General features: G+C 40.4%; 1 protein-coding gene across 4 annotated transcripts in view; it reads right to left on the reverse strand.

Moving 5' to 3' along the window:
• The window catches only part of ift122 (intraflagellar transport 122 homolog (Chlamydomonas)), an 80,319-nt gene extending 68,550 nt beyond the window's left edge, over positions 1-11,769 (reverse strand). For all 4 annotated transcript variants that reach the window (XM_052605246.1, XM_052605244.1, XM_052605245.1 and 1 more), the window contains exons 1-7: positions 11,617-11,769; positions 11,298-11,364; positions 2,769-2,853; positions 2,605-2,683; positions 2,394-2,470; positions 1,515-1,581; positions 1,294-1,440 (exon numbers count right to left, since the gene is read on the reverse strand). In XM_052605246.1, coding sequence (XP_052461206.1) covers positions 1,294-1,440; positions 1,515-1,581; positions 2,394-2,470; positions 2,605-2,683; positions 2,769-2,853; positions 11,298-11,364; positions 11,617-11,675 — 581 coding nt within the window. In that variant the 5' untranslated portion in view covers positions 11,676-11,769. The remainder of the gene's footprint in view (positions 1-1,293; positions 1,441-1,514; positions 1,582-2,393; positions 2,471-2,604; positions 2,684-2,768; positions 2,854-11,297; positions 11,365-11,616) is intronic.
• Between the last annotated feature and the right edge of the window lie 1,738 nt (positions 11,770-13,507).

The raw sequence follows: 13,507 nt of genomic DNA on the forward strand, positions 1-13,507 counted from the left end.
AAATCATCTGCTGCTGCTTCCTCCAGAGAAGCTCCATCCTCATCCATCACTTACACTAACAGCAGCACCTCAACCAGCTTCAGCTGTTCCTGCTGTCTGAGGATAAGCTTCATACACAGACACAATGCCAGAGAGCAACGTCTGTCTGTGTTCTTCGTCAGTCTGTCTCTCTGTCTGTCTGTCAAATACAATTCATATTCAATAAAGCTTTATTAGCATGACTGTGTAACACAATGTTGCCAAATCATTAGCGTATGTTTTAATAATTAAGGATGGTCTGATCACCTTTTTCAGTATTGGTTGATGCCGAGCTGATAGAGAGTTTTTTTTTTTTTTAATGTAGTATTGACATATATGTGTGTGTGTGTGTGTGTGTGTGTATAATAATTCTTTCACAATATACTAAATACAGACTACTTCATTATAAAGAAAAATAAACAATAAATATGAAAAAAATATATGTACTCTATATTCATAATAGGGGTGTCACGATATACCAGTATAATAAAGTGATGTTAACCGTGATATTCAAAGCAACAATTATCAATATTGTGTTAATTTATTGTGTGAGGATATACTGGTATTTGTGAAACTGCAATATTTTAAATGAACAGTTCTCTTATGATAACCCCACGTCAATACTCCAGCGCCAGTACCTGGTGGAGCGCCCAGGTGGCAGTATCGTGCCTTAATGCTGACACTGTCATACAAGAAAAATTACATTTAAGTTAAATGTATGCATTTAGCAGATTACATTCCATTCCGGCTAACTTTTTTAACATGTGTTCCCTGGGAATCGAACCCACAACCCTGTGCTGCTAACGCAATGCTCTACCACTGAGCCACAGGAACACAGAAGAAGACACCGCGCTCGCAGCTACTCCGAGGAGAGCCGTGTTCATCACACACCTCTATGGACCCCTTAAATGTTTTAGTTGTAGTTTTTCAAAGTTTTATCCCAATTTTTTAAATGTATCACTGTTCCCCAAAGTTCACTCCGGTACAGTAGAGTTGGTTTAATGCATGATATGTCTGTCAGTCTCTCTCAGCGTCTCTGCAGTACACGTGCCATTATCAGTGGGGGAAACGAGCAAATCTCAAACGTGGAGGGCGAGCCTAGGTTTTCCACTAGTTCATCAATCGCAGAAGGTTTCATTATTTCCGGATGGTTACAAAAAGTTTAAGAAGACAAAAATAATGTTTCTCAGTATACACCTGTGCGGGAAGCTCTGATATCTGAATAATCACAGCTCACATCATACAGTGGGTGACGATGTTATGATCTCATCTTACTTCGATGGGTTCCAGGCAATGGACCAGATGGGTGATGAGGAGCCCCCCGGACGCTCAATCTTCACCTTCTCCTCTCCGCTCTTGTTTCTGATGCTCACCACTCCGTTCATCATTCCCAGAGCCAAGTACTGACCGTCATTAGTCCACCTGAGATCACCAGCAAACACCATCACACACCACACAGCTACTACAGTACACTGTGATAAACCTCCTCCACTCACCCACAGCATGTGATCTTACTGCTGACTTTATGTTTGGAGACAGACTTCTGCTCTGGAGACCACAGACCTGCAACACACAGCAAACCTGTCAGAGAAGTGTGTTAAACTGCAGCTGAACAGAACACTGCTGAGCCTCTCTCATCAGACAACACCAGGACATTCATGTATTATCAGTCTCATCAAAGCTGACACTTCCTCCAGTGAAACAGTGTTCTGGTCTGAATCAGGAGAGAAATCTGCACAGATCAAGCAGTGTTTAAACAGATCTAAACACTTATGAGAGAGACAACAGGAGATGTTTCACTGGAGGAAGTGTGATTATGGATTATAGACTATCTGGGACGATGGCCTGAGAGTGCATGTTTTTAGTAAATGTCAATATTTTTAGGTGAACTATTACAGTGTCCTGGTATCACCGGTTATTAAGATGTGTTTCTGATGTTGCACCTGCTGAACAGGTCTGAAACCGGTTGTGATCAGGTCACTGAAACCTCTTACAGACTGAGTCAAATGAATTAAGATTGTTCAGACTCATGCGGTGAGTGGATCACAGAAAACACCAGAGCCAAACCATGAACATGAGAGCACAGCAGAATTGATTTAGTTAATTTCCTTCTTGTCATCAAAGACCATGTGTAATGCACTATAGTCTTCAAATCTATACTCCTCACAGAGACTATCACTCATTTTACAGTCAACAAGGATTCAGATATACTTTCTGAACACACTGTTCTCTTCATAATCTGAATAACTCATCAGTGCCTTTCTTTAGCCCTCATTACGCAGCTGTCAGTCACACACACTGAGGTCTTCAGCGTCTCTGTGGAGGAAACATCCTCTGGTCTCTGTAGCTGTGCGCACACACACACACACACTCACCGAAGTCTCCTGAGGAGCACGAGGCCAGCTGGTGTGTGACGGGGTTGTATGCCACACACTGGATTGAATCATTGTGACTAAAAGAGATGAAACACAACACACACAAACACAGATCTCAATGATGGATAGCAGCACGGCATGATGGGACGTGGACTAAATCAAACACTAAGATATTATAACTGTATGAGTACTACAAACACAGGAAGCCCACGTGTATTTGAGGATGCCCTCCAGTTTGGAGGTCCAGATGATGATGCTTTTATCTGCTGAACCGGATGCGAAGCGTTTGCCTGCAGGAGAGAGAGGAGGAACACACAAGATGCATCACAGTTCTCCAGAAGCAATCACAGACACACACAGGTGTGATATAATTACCATCTTTAGCGTAAGCCACACAATACACCGTGTCTTTGTGTCCTTTCAGCGGCTGAATCAGTGTGCCATCAGCGGTGTCGTACACCTGCACACACACACACACACACGGCAGTCGTCATGATCTGATCAAAACCACCTTAATTGACCCATAAGGCAAGAAATAAATAAATAAAATGAAAAGGATAAATATAGCGCTGTTAGGACGATAGCGAGGACCGTGGGAGGGAGAGGGGGTCTAACCCTAACCCTAAAGATAATTCACTAATAACAGCAATCGGCCAATCAGATCTCAGCTCTGGAACAGGCTGTGCACAAGTGGAAGCACGCTTTAGTCATTTTTCACACAAAAGGATTCTAGCACAACTTTTGAATTTCTTTAAAAAGACAACAGAAAAGTTATGATTTTTCTTTTATCAGAACTGAAAGATTCCCCTGAAGTTATGTTATTGTGCTGTATGTGTAACTGTGACGGATTGAGAGACTATAGGAGACATGATATTAGAGTCATCCACTTTGCAAAAACCAAACAAAAACACGTCTTGTGTTCAAAAGCATTCACTGCGCGATGAAGTCTGTTAAAATAACATTATAGCAATTCAAGCAATTAAAGAAAAAGTACCCATGTATGAGTTTTTGTTTTTATATTCATTGCACAAGCAATGTTTTTTTTTTTATATCAGTACATGCGCGAGCAGAAATGTGCTATCAATTTTATACAACAGTGCACAGCAACAAGGTGTTTGGTTCCTTGAATGAATCAGGTTCTGAATGAATGGAGTGAGCCAGTGATTCAGTGATTCAACACTTTCCCTGCGTCCCGGTGTGGACTATCCTCCATATCTGCATAAAAGGTATTGAAAATTACTAATATCACATACAATTTATAATGGGATAGTTTGCACATTGGGACTCAGGCTTGTTTAGTTTCTAATTGAATCAGCCGTTTTGAACAAATCATTTGATTTGAATGATTCAATAAATCAATTAACCAAACAGGGACTTGCTGCCATCTACTGGTGGTTTTACTATCATCATTATTTATCCATGACGGGCCTAAACCAGGCAAGGTTTCAGCACAAAAACACATTTAGCTAAATTATCATTATTGACCAAAATTCCTCAATTTTTATGCCCAACAGGGGAAATTAAAAGCTTATACAGTAATAATTAATTTAATAAGACCCCCCCCCCCCCCCAGGAAAGGACATTGACCACACCATCCCCTTGAATTGCTTCCCAGCACTTCCTCCGGTCGGACAGAAACGTCATTCCTAATATGGTTCAACAGGATGAACAGATATTGGCTACGGGTCGTGCGGTGCAGGTCTTGGGGACACAGGTGTCGGAGGTTACTGCCCAGCTCCAACGTTTAAGAACGGAGATCAACGCAGTGCCCCCACTGTGCCTACCCCACTGTCTGTTTCCCCTTCCATGGCATGATCAGATCATCACATCGATGCTCAGTATGCAGGTGAGCCACATTTATGCTGAGCTTTTATTACTAAGTGCTCGTTGTTTTTCACTCCACTTTGTTTTTCACTCTTCAGCCCAAGTCTTCTCCTATGGAGCAATCTAAAGTGGCGTTGATGATCACTCTGCTATCAGGAGCGGAGCGGTGTGGGAGAGCCAATCACCTGCTGCGGCTCACTCCAGTCCTTCACAGAGGAGTTAGAGAGAGTGTGTGATCCATCTGGGACGTGAGGTGGATCGGAAACTGATGGATATATTTCTGATTCTTTGGCAGCCAAGATCATTTCCTGTGTGCGTGGGGTTTTTCTTCATGGGTAAGAAGGATGGTTTCCTGCGGCCTTGCATTGACTATAAGGGGCTGAATAACATCACATGTCTTCAGCGGTTGAGGAGAGCTTCCTTTTAATGAAGTTGGACCTCCGCAACACTTATCATATGGTTCGTATCATGGAGGGGGATGAATGAAGATCGCTTTTAAAACCGCCAGGGGGCACTTTGAATATTTGGTCATACCGTTCGGGCTGTCCAATGCTCCTGCGATCTTCCAATCACTCAGCAGTGACGTGCTGAGAGACATGGTTGATCAGTTCGTATGTTGACCTGGATGACATATAGATTCTGGTGACCCAATTCCTCAGTTCGTGGTAGAGGCCAACAATTCAGAGGTGCAGTTTATTAAGTGACGCCAGTCAGTGCCTCGTACTCAGCTAGAGACGAACTGTGAATTCTCCTACACATAACTACTCTCTCCTTTGCCTTTATTAGTGGTTGTTACGAGCCGTGAGGTCTGTGTGTGTTGTTGGTGTTTTCTGTCTCTGTTCAGCAGGTGTCCCATATCTTGAGGTTGACGAGATGAGAATGAGGGTGTATAAATTGAGCCAGTGAAGTGCTCTTGGGGTGGTTGTTGTTCTTTTTCCCTGGACAGCTCATGGCAGACTGTGTGAATTTCTGTGTGAATTGTGTGGGTTACTGTGTGGTTTATAGCGTGATCTGCTGGGTGTTGATCATAGTTTTCTCCCCGTACCGTCTGTTAAGGGACTCTGTGGAGGCAGCTGTTGGACCGAGGTTTCTGATCAGCTGGAAGTCGGCGTGGTGAGCAGTGGGCAATCTCTACGTGTGTTTCAGTAACGTAGTGGGAGCTGTGAAGACCATATATTGTGTTGTATGGTTTTTATTGAGCTTCTGTTTTTGTATTTTACTTTATGTATTGCTTAAAGGGTTAGTTCACCCAGATAGCAAATTTATGTAATTAATAACTTACCCTCATGTTGTTTCAAACCCATGAGACAAAGTAGTCCATGTGACATCAGAGGGTCAGTTAGAATATTTTGAAGCATCAAAAATACATTTTGGTCCAAAAATAGCAAAAACTATGACTTTATTCAGCATTGTCTTCTCTTCCGTGTCTGTTGTGAGAGAGTTCAAAACAAAGCAGTCTGGATATCCGGTTCGCGAACAAATAATTTAGTTCACCAAATCGAACTGAATCGTTTTAAACGGTTCGCATCTCTAATACGCATTAATCCACAAATGACTTAAGATGTTAACTTTTTTAATGTGTCTGACACTCCATCTGAGTTCAAACAAACCAATATCCCGGAGTAATTCATTTACTCAAACAGTTCACTGACTGAACTGCTGTGAAGAGAGAACTGAAGATGAACACCGAGCCGAGCCAGATAATGAACAATAGACTGACTCGTTCACGAGTCAAGAACCGGTTGCATCGGTGTTCGGATCACCAGTAGTTCTTTCGGACAGTTCGATTCAATAAACCGGTTGAAGAAAAGGGTTCACCGGTTCTTTTGCGCTCGACGTAATGGCTTCATTGGTGATGATTGCCCTTGATTCAAGCCTTTGGTTTACCTGCGCTCATAACACTAGCACAGAATCAGTTCAGCATCAATCACCAAAAGAATCAGTTCGGTTCAGACGCTCTGTGTGTCGGTCTGCTTCACGCTGAATCACACATGCACAGTATCATCAGCTCCTCGGTTCACGAATCGGACGCGTCTGACAGAAACGGTTCTACACTCGTGAACAAGTCAATGTTTTGTTCATTATCTGATTATTGGGGTCGCTTTGACCTGCGGACATGAAAAACAACCTCAGACTTGGCCACACCGGTGGGCATTTACTACACCGAGCAGTTATTCACTGACAATCTACACAAAATCGATGTTTGTCGATTTTGAAAGTGATTTTGTGTTAGTTGTCGGTAGACTAAGGCTCTGTGCAGTAACTGCCGCTCCACCTGAACCAGTGTTGCCAAGTCTGCGGTTCAAGCCACCCCATACCAATAACGTGATATTTAGCCCCTAAAATGCGGATTTTACCAAGGCAACCCTTCTAAACAATGTATATTTTAACCCAGGGAAGCAATTTTTATCGGGGAACCTCCCGGAAACGTGATAGGGCTAGTTTTGGACGAGTTTTGAGAAGCAACTGGGCAGGATTTGTTGTGAAAACCTGGCAACCCTGATCTGAACGCACGTGCTGGAGACACACTTCTAATTACAGGAGCGTCTTTACTGATGAAATGCGCATGAAAATCGCATTTGATTTTTTGCACAGCCCTAAGTAATACTCTGGTGTTTTCTGTGTTGCTGCAAAGATGAAGTTGACGATGCAGACTCGCCATGAACGCCAGAGAGAAATGCACATTTCATATGGAGGACATCATCAAACAGTTGCCCGTTTATTTTGGTTAGAATATTTTCATTTAAAAGAAGATATTTCAAGCTTTCTGTAATATATAGCCTATATTTCTCAATTCTGTGAGGCACACGCTGAGTTTAATTCACATGCAATGCAAGTGATCGTGCCGGCGCCTTATTACATTGTCTGCTAGGCTATAGATGTGCTTCTTATTTAATAAATACGAGCAACTGATTGATAAAACATTGATCAAAATTAAGATACAATTTATACAAAATGAAAATCTTTTTTTATAAAAAGAGTTTTCTATAAAACAAAACTTAATGAAGTCGTCACAATCATGTTTTACCAGGAACAGCGCTGTTGCTCCCCACGCAGTCTTCTTTGCTCCTCCATCTCTACGTGCAGACTGAGCTCCTGCATCATCTTCAACAGTTATTCACACAATAAAGTGTAGGACTATGCATTTCAAAAATGTGTCTAGTACTATATTAATTACAAAGGTTTAATTGGCATTTTTATTTCAAACGACCCGACCGACCGCGACCCAAATATCATTACAAATATTTTTGGATGACTTGTAACCACAGGCAACCGCAGGCACTGGCTCATTTTGGATCAACCCGCGCATCACTGGTGTGAATGATATTTAATCTGCTGTATACCTAATATTTCTTATTATTCTTTGATATTTTCAGACCACTCACTGTTACCACTCAACCTGATCCACAGTAAACTCCTAACTTCTGTGTTCTTACCAACACACCAGTGCAGATACAGAATCACCTATGACAGCACAAATACAGTCCTTACCTAATCCTCCTAAACCATTTTATTTCAAGTTACAATTAATTTATAGTTATGGTATAGTTTTAGTTAACTATAACATAACTCATGTGAATGTTCTTGGATTTAAATATATAAAGAGACAAATTAAATGTTCAAATCTAATCAATATTAGGGGTGTAAACCTACACTGGTCTCACGGTTCGGTTTGTTTATGATTATCATGTCATCGATTCGGTTCAGTTCGATAAATCGATGCATCACAATAGATTGACCATGCACTGCATCCTCAATTTTCACTTCATATTTATAGTTTTGTCAATAAATACAAGCATTCAGATATCTGAACTCTACCTGACGTGATGTGACTTCTGAATCGAGACGTTTGTGTTGTTAACATAGATATCATGTGACCAATGCTAAACGAAGCTTCACTTTCTGTCCAGTCACATGCACGATTCACTTTCCATGTTGAAATGTTCAACCCCTCAGATCTTACTTTAGCAGTGAGTTTTAATTCTGACTTTATTCATTTACATTTCAGATACCCAGTCTTACAAGTAATATGAAGAATACAAATGATTTCAGACGAATTCAATACTTGTCATATGCAATTCATATGTGTAGCTACATTATTCTTCTATTAGATCATATTGATGTTCGTACCGGTACATCACAAACACACACACACACTGTTAGGCTTTTATATGTGCATGTAACCTGAATTGGTGGAATGTGTGGTAGACCGGCATGTACTGGCCATCGGGACGACCGGGAGATCCCAGTGGACGCGGTCTCGCTGGGACGGTGCAGTATGTATTTTGTTTTTATCATTATTAATTGCAAATATATTCGTAAGTATATTGTTGTATAGTCCAGTTCCGGCCTTCTGTGTCTCTCTCATGGAGCCGCATGATACTGACAGGTCTAACCTGTGATGAGCACACGTCATGTGTTCACTGCTCACTGGCCAATCAGAATCAAGTTCTAGCCTTGAAACGCGACCGCTTTACAACTGCAATGAAATTCAATATGTTAAATAATAAGATATCTAAGCATAAAGGAGGGGCTGAAAGTTGAGAGCAAGAACTTGAGGCAGATGCCACCAAATGTGTCAAGATAAATACATTATTTGCTGGAAGGCACAAGACTTGAGTGAAGACGTCAGCAGGGCAGGACTTGACTGCTGAGGTGAGACAGAAGTGTAATGATACACGTAACGTTAGGCTGATACGCCACCACTCACTGATCTATATAATGACATTTACAATTCTCAGATCTCAGGTTCTGTCCATTTTATTACAAAATTCAGACAATACCGTTTTGGCGTCAGAAAATGTGACGTGACAGATCGCTTTAGCGCCTCAGTTCAAGTAAACCGATCATCTGTTACTTTCTGTTTAAAGATACAGTACAACTTACCGAAATGTATATATGCCTCATAAATAATATCGATCAATCAGTCATCAGTCAAAACAGCAGGAGAACAATTATGTCACAGAACGTTACATTTACCTCAAGAAAGCCGTTTAAAGACCATAGTAGGTTAGTTGAGAAAAATAGCCACAAGAAAGGAGTATTTTGCTAAATATGTGCACTGTAGTACATATTTATTATATTTTCACCTGTCATTAAATAATTGTTATTATAATGAAAACTGCATTATATTTAATTTTAACTAGTTATTTTTAACCTTTAATAATACCAGCTGATGCTCTATGTATCTGTATGTTTACAGCATTTATGTGAGATATATTTTTTCAATTTGTAATCAATTGAGAAAGAAATCTCTTAAAGTGCCAGGCAGAAGCCTTATACCTGCTGTCGGTCTGTGTCATTAATGTGAACAAAAGACAGAGAAATAACTCACTGCTCTTGAATAACAGCTTTAACAAGGATATATGTGTATGTGTGTGTGTGTGTGTGTGTGTGTGTGTGTGTTAAGTGAAGTATTTTACATTTGATTATGCAATATCTGTACCTGAAAATGGTGCTATTGATGATATTTTTTTTTTTTTTTTTTTTTATGATATTTTGGAAGTTACATTTTTTATTAACCACCAGATGTTGCTGTTCTCAAAACACTCGAAGCTTTGAATCTTTTCACGAAACAATCAGAGAAATGCTTCACATGGGTCATGTGCCCATCACTATCCCCCACAGATTCCATTATGTGTGACCAGTGTTGCCAGATTGGGTGTTTTGAATTCGATTGTGCGGGTCACAACCGGCTTGGGCGGGTGGGCATAATTTGGGCTGGTTTGGGGTCAGTTTGGCGGTTTTCAAGGATATCAATTGTATAGGCTAATTGGCTAACAAACAAGCCTGTGTGCCTGTAGTTCACCCAGACAGTCATCAGGTTATGAACACAGACACACTGCATCTCAGAGAACTGGTGCTGATGCTGACGTCCCCTGACCATTCATGAGAGACGATAGCACATCTGAACTGTGTGAGTCATCATATTGCCTAAATATAAGTTTGATGGTAAAGAGTGGGAGAGTGTTTTAACTCTCTAAACGTGACTTACACCTGCTGAGGGAGAGATGACACACGAAGCCTCTGATATCACTGCAACTCCGACATTACAGCACAGTCAAATCATTACATCTAAACCTATTTACACTATATCTGATTTAAAATATATATAAACATTAAACAGTCCAGATTAGTATATCATTGAAAGCTGCTGAACTTGTTAGTTTTGACAGCAAAGATACGTAATGTTCTACGAAATGAACTTCAGGAAAGACTTGAGGCCGATTCGGACGGTGGACCTCTGTAAAAACACCTCAGTGATAAACTCATGGATTCAGATGGAGATTATTATTGTTCTTCTTCTCTTTTAACTGTTGGATTATCAGTGAATGAGACAGTTTTGACTGTCATGTGTGCATAAACAAGTGTGAAATACCTAATTACGTTGATTTTTCCTGTCACTTATATTGGGCACTTTTATGAATTTAAATTCTGACTGCTGACACTGAAAATGATGCATGGGTTTTTTCGAGGGTATCGGTAAATTACTTGATTGACGTTTTGATAGAGACTACTTGCATATTAATGTATTGGCCCGATTTGGTCCATGGAAAATGTATGTAACGTTATTATTTACTATGTTGTCGTCATTAATTTGTTTTAAGGCATTAAAATGGCTCTTAACCACCTAGACTGAAATATTGTATCACATTATTATAATCGTCCATCGAATCTGACATGATTTACACACAGGTGTTCATTAAAGCCGAGATGTGGCCAGATGTCTGCTATTAAAGGATGTGTCTGCTGTGTGTCTCATCGCTCTGGCGGTTCTAGATGCTAATAAACTGATCATTCTGTGCAGAGGCTTCAATCCAAACACTCCTACAGCGACAGAGCACGCGGGCGACGAGTGACGTCAGAAAAGCGTCTGTACGTTATCATAGGTTATGGTCTATTACTGAACCAATGCAGAGTCGTCCTCATCCGAAGAAACGTAATAAATATATTATAGTATAAATCATAGGGATTCATTCATTGCGTGTGAATTTCTCATCACAGTGTGCACATTAAGTCTGTCCTGGACGCCTAGGTCACTGTGCACTAGTTAGTGTGATGTGTGCAGGTGCAGGTTACCAGAACTCGGTTTCCAGCCGCGACGATGAGCTGAGATCCGTCCGGTCTGAAGGCGAGATCATAGATGCTGAAACACAGAGAGAGTGAGGCTATGAGTGATGAAACACTGAGCGTTACATTATTTCAGTGTTTGCTCCAGAGTCCTGAACCCTAAGAGAAACTCCGGTGATGTTTGAGTGTTGTGTTATGAAGGAAACAGGCAGAAATTACACCTAACTCTAAAGTCGGTTCATCGACGCTTATATTGTTTACATAGCAACGGTTGCTAAGCACATCCATACTGCCCTGCCGTTAATCTTTGGGAAATCATGCAGCTTACCACTGTTCAACCTTATCTCGGTCATGAACTTTGTCGATCCATGTGGCTACAGCTCTCATTGTGGAAACAGGACGGTGTTTTCTGAAATCCGGACGAGTTCGGCCAGTCCTCAACTGTAAACAAACCGGAACTAACACAACATGGAGACCACCGGACGGCTTTCCAAACTAAAAGTCCTTCCTGGTCAAACCACTGCCCCCCGCATTTTATTTTATTTTAGTTTATTTCATTTTATTTTATTCACTCCCCCGTGATTTTTTTATGTTCGTTTTGTTTTTATTCATTAGCTTCTTGTAAAAATGTTTTTATTGTTTTAATAGGAGGTGCTTGATTATTATTTTTATTTTATTTTTTCTCGTGATTGGTTCAATTTTTATTTATTTTTTTAAAGGTATACTCCACCCCAAAATGAAAATGTTGTCATTAATCACTTTCCCCCGTGTCGTTCCAAACATGTAAAAGTTTAATTCGTCTTTGGAACACAATTTAATATATTTTGAATGAAAACTGGGAGGTTTGTTATAAACTGCCAAGTAAATAACACTTTCAAGGACCAGAAAAAGATGAAAAGCATCGTCATCAGTGATTCAACCTTAACATTATGAAGCGACGAGAATACTTTTTGTACACAAATAAATAAATAAAAAAACAATTAGTCTCCTCTATAGATATCTGTTGAAGTGGACTTCTCTGACAACAATCGCTCATTTGGAACATCATCAAAAAAGGCAATGATGGGATCACGCAGATTATTATAACATAGTCCTAAATAAATATTGTATTTTTTTTTCAAATGTAAATATAAAATGTGAATCATTTAAATATAAACCATTTTCAATTATATCTCATAATTATAGTCCAAATGTATGTTTAGACTGTTGACAGATTGTAGTGGTCTCATCTCGTTTCTTTCCCACACACAGCCTCGTAGTAACTCTCCTGAAGTAAATAAAGTCAAATAAAAAAAACATTTAAAAATGACAGTTTTACTTAGTTTCATACAATAAAATATGGAAATGTAACAGTGTTCACCATAACCATTCATAAATACTCAAATTTGTATAAGACCAACATTTATTATAAGCCCTCCATTGCAGAGGCTTTAAAATCTCTTAGTTCTGACTGAAGACAGTTCTCCATTTCCTGTGAAGGGATGTATGGAGGTTCCCTTATTCCCTGTGCCCTTTGAACTCAACGTGTCCACTCCCTTCAGTGTGGAATCTCACTGAAGATGGCAGAATACCCTGAAGTGCCCTTACACCTCGTGTCTCTCCACATCACCGCAGGCAGCGTACGCTGAGTCAGCACTGATGCACTGATGCACTGTTTTTGTGCAAATTAAAACATAAATACAGACAGAAAACGTATCCTTGTGGCGCGGCTGACACAGACTGCATTCAGATCATTGGTGAATTTGTGAGTGACATTCAGCCAATTATGGTGACCCATACTCAGAATTCATGCTCTGCATTTAACCCATCCGAAGTGCACACACACAGAGCAGTGAACACACACACACACACTGTGAGCACACACCCGGAGCAGTGTTCATCATTTATGCTGCGGCGCCCGGGGAGCAGTTGGGGGTTCGATGCCTTGCTCAAGGGCACCTAAGTCGTGGTATTGAAGGTGAAGAGAGAACTGTACATGAACTCCCCCCATCTACAATTCCTGCCGGCCCGAGACTAGAACTCACAACCTTCGATTGGGAGTCCAACCCTCTAACCATTAGGCCACGACTTCATATTCTCCAAAATGGCACAACGGTGATGCAAAGATGCATTGTTGAATAAAGTAGTTATTTTTGTTTTCTTTACGTATAAATTAATTAAACGTATTTATTTGGAGCCAAAAAAAAAAAAAAAGACAATGACAACAAAGAATAAAAAAA

The sequence above is a fragment of the Carassius gibelio genome, chromosome A8, assembly GCF_023724105.1.
Source record: "Carassius gibelio isolate Cgi1373 ecotype wild population from Czech Republic chromosome A8, carGib1.2-hapl.c, whole genome shotgun sequence".
Lineage (NCBI taxonomy): Eukaryota > Metazoa > Chordata > Actinopteri > Cypriniformes > Cyprinidae > Carassius > Carassius gibelio.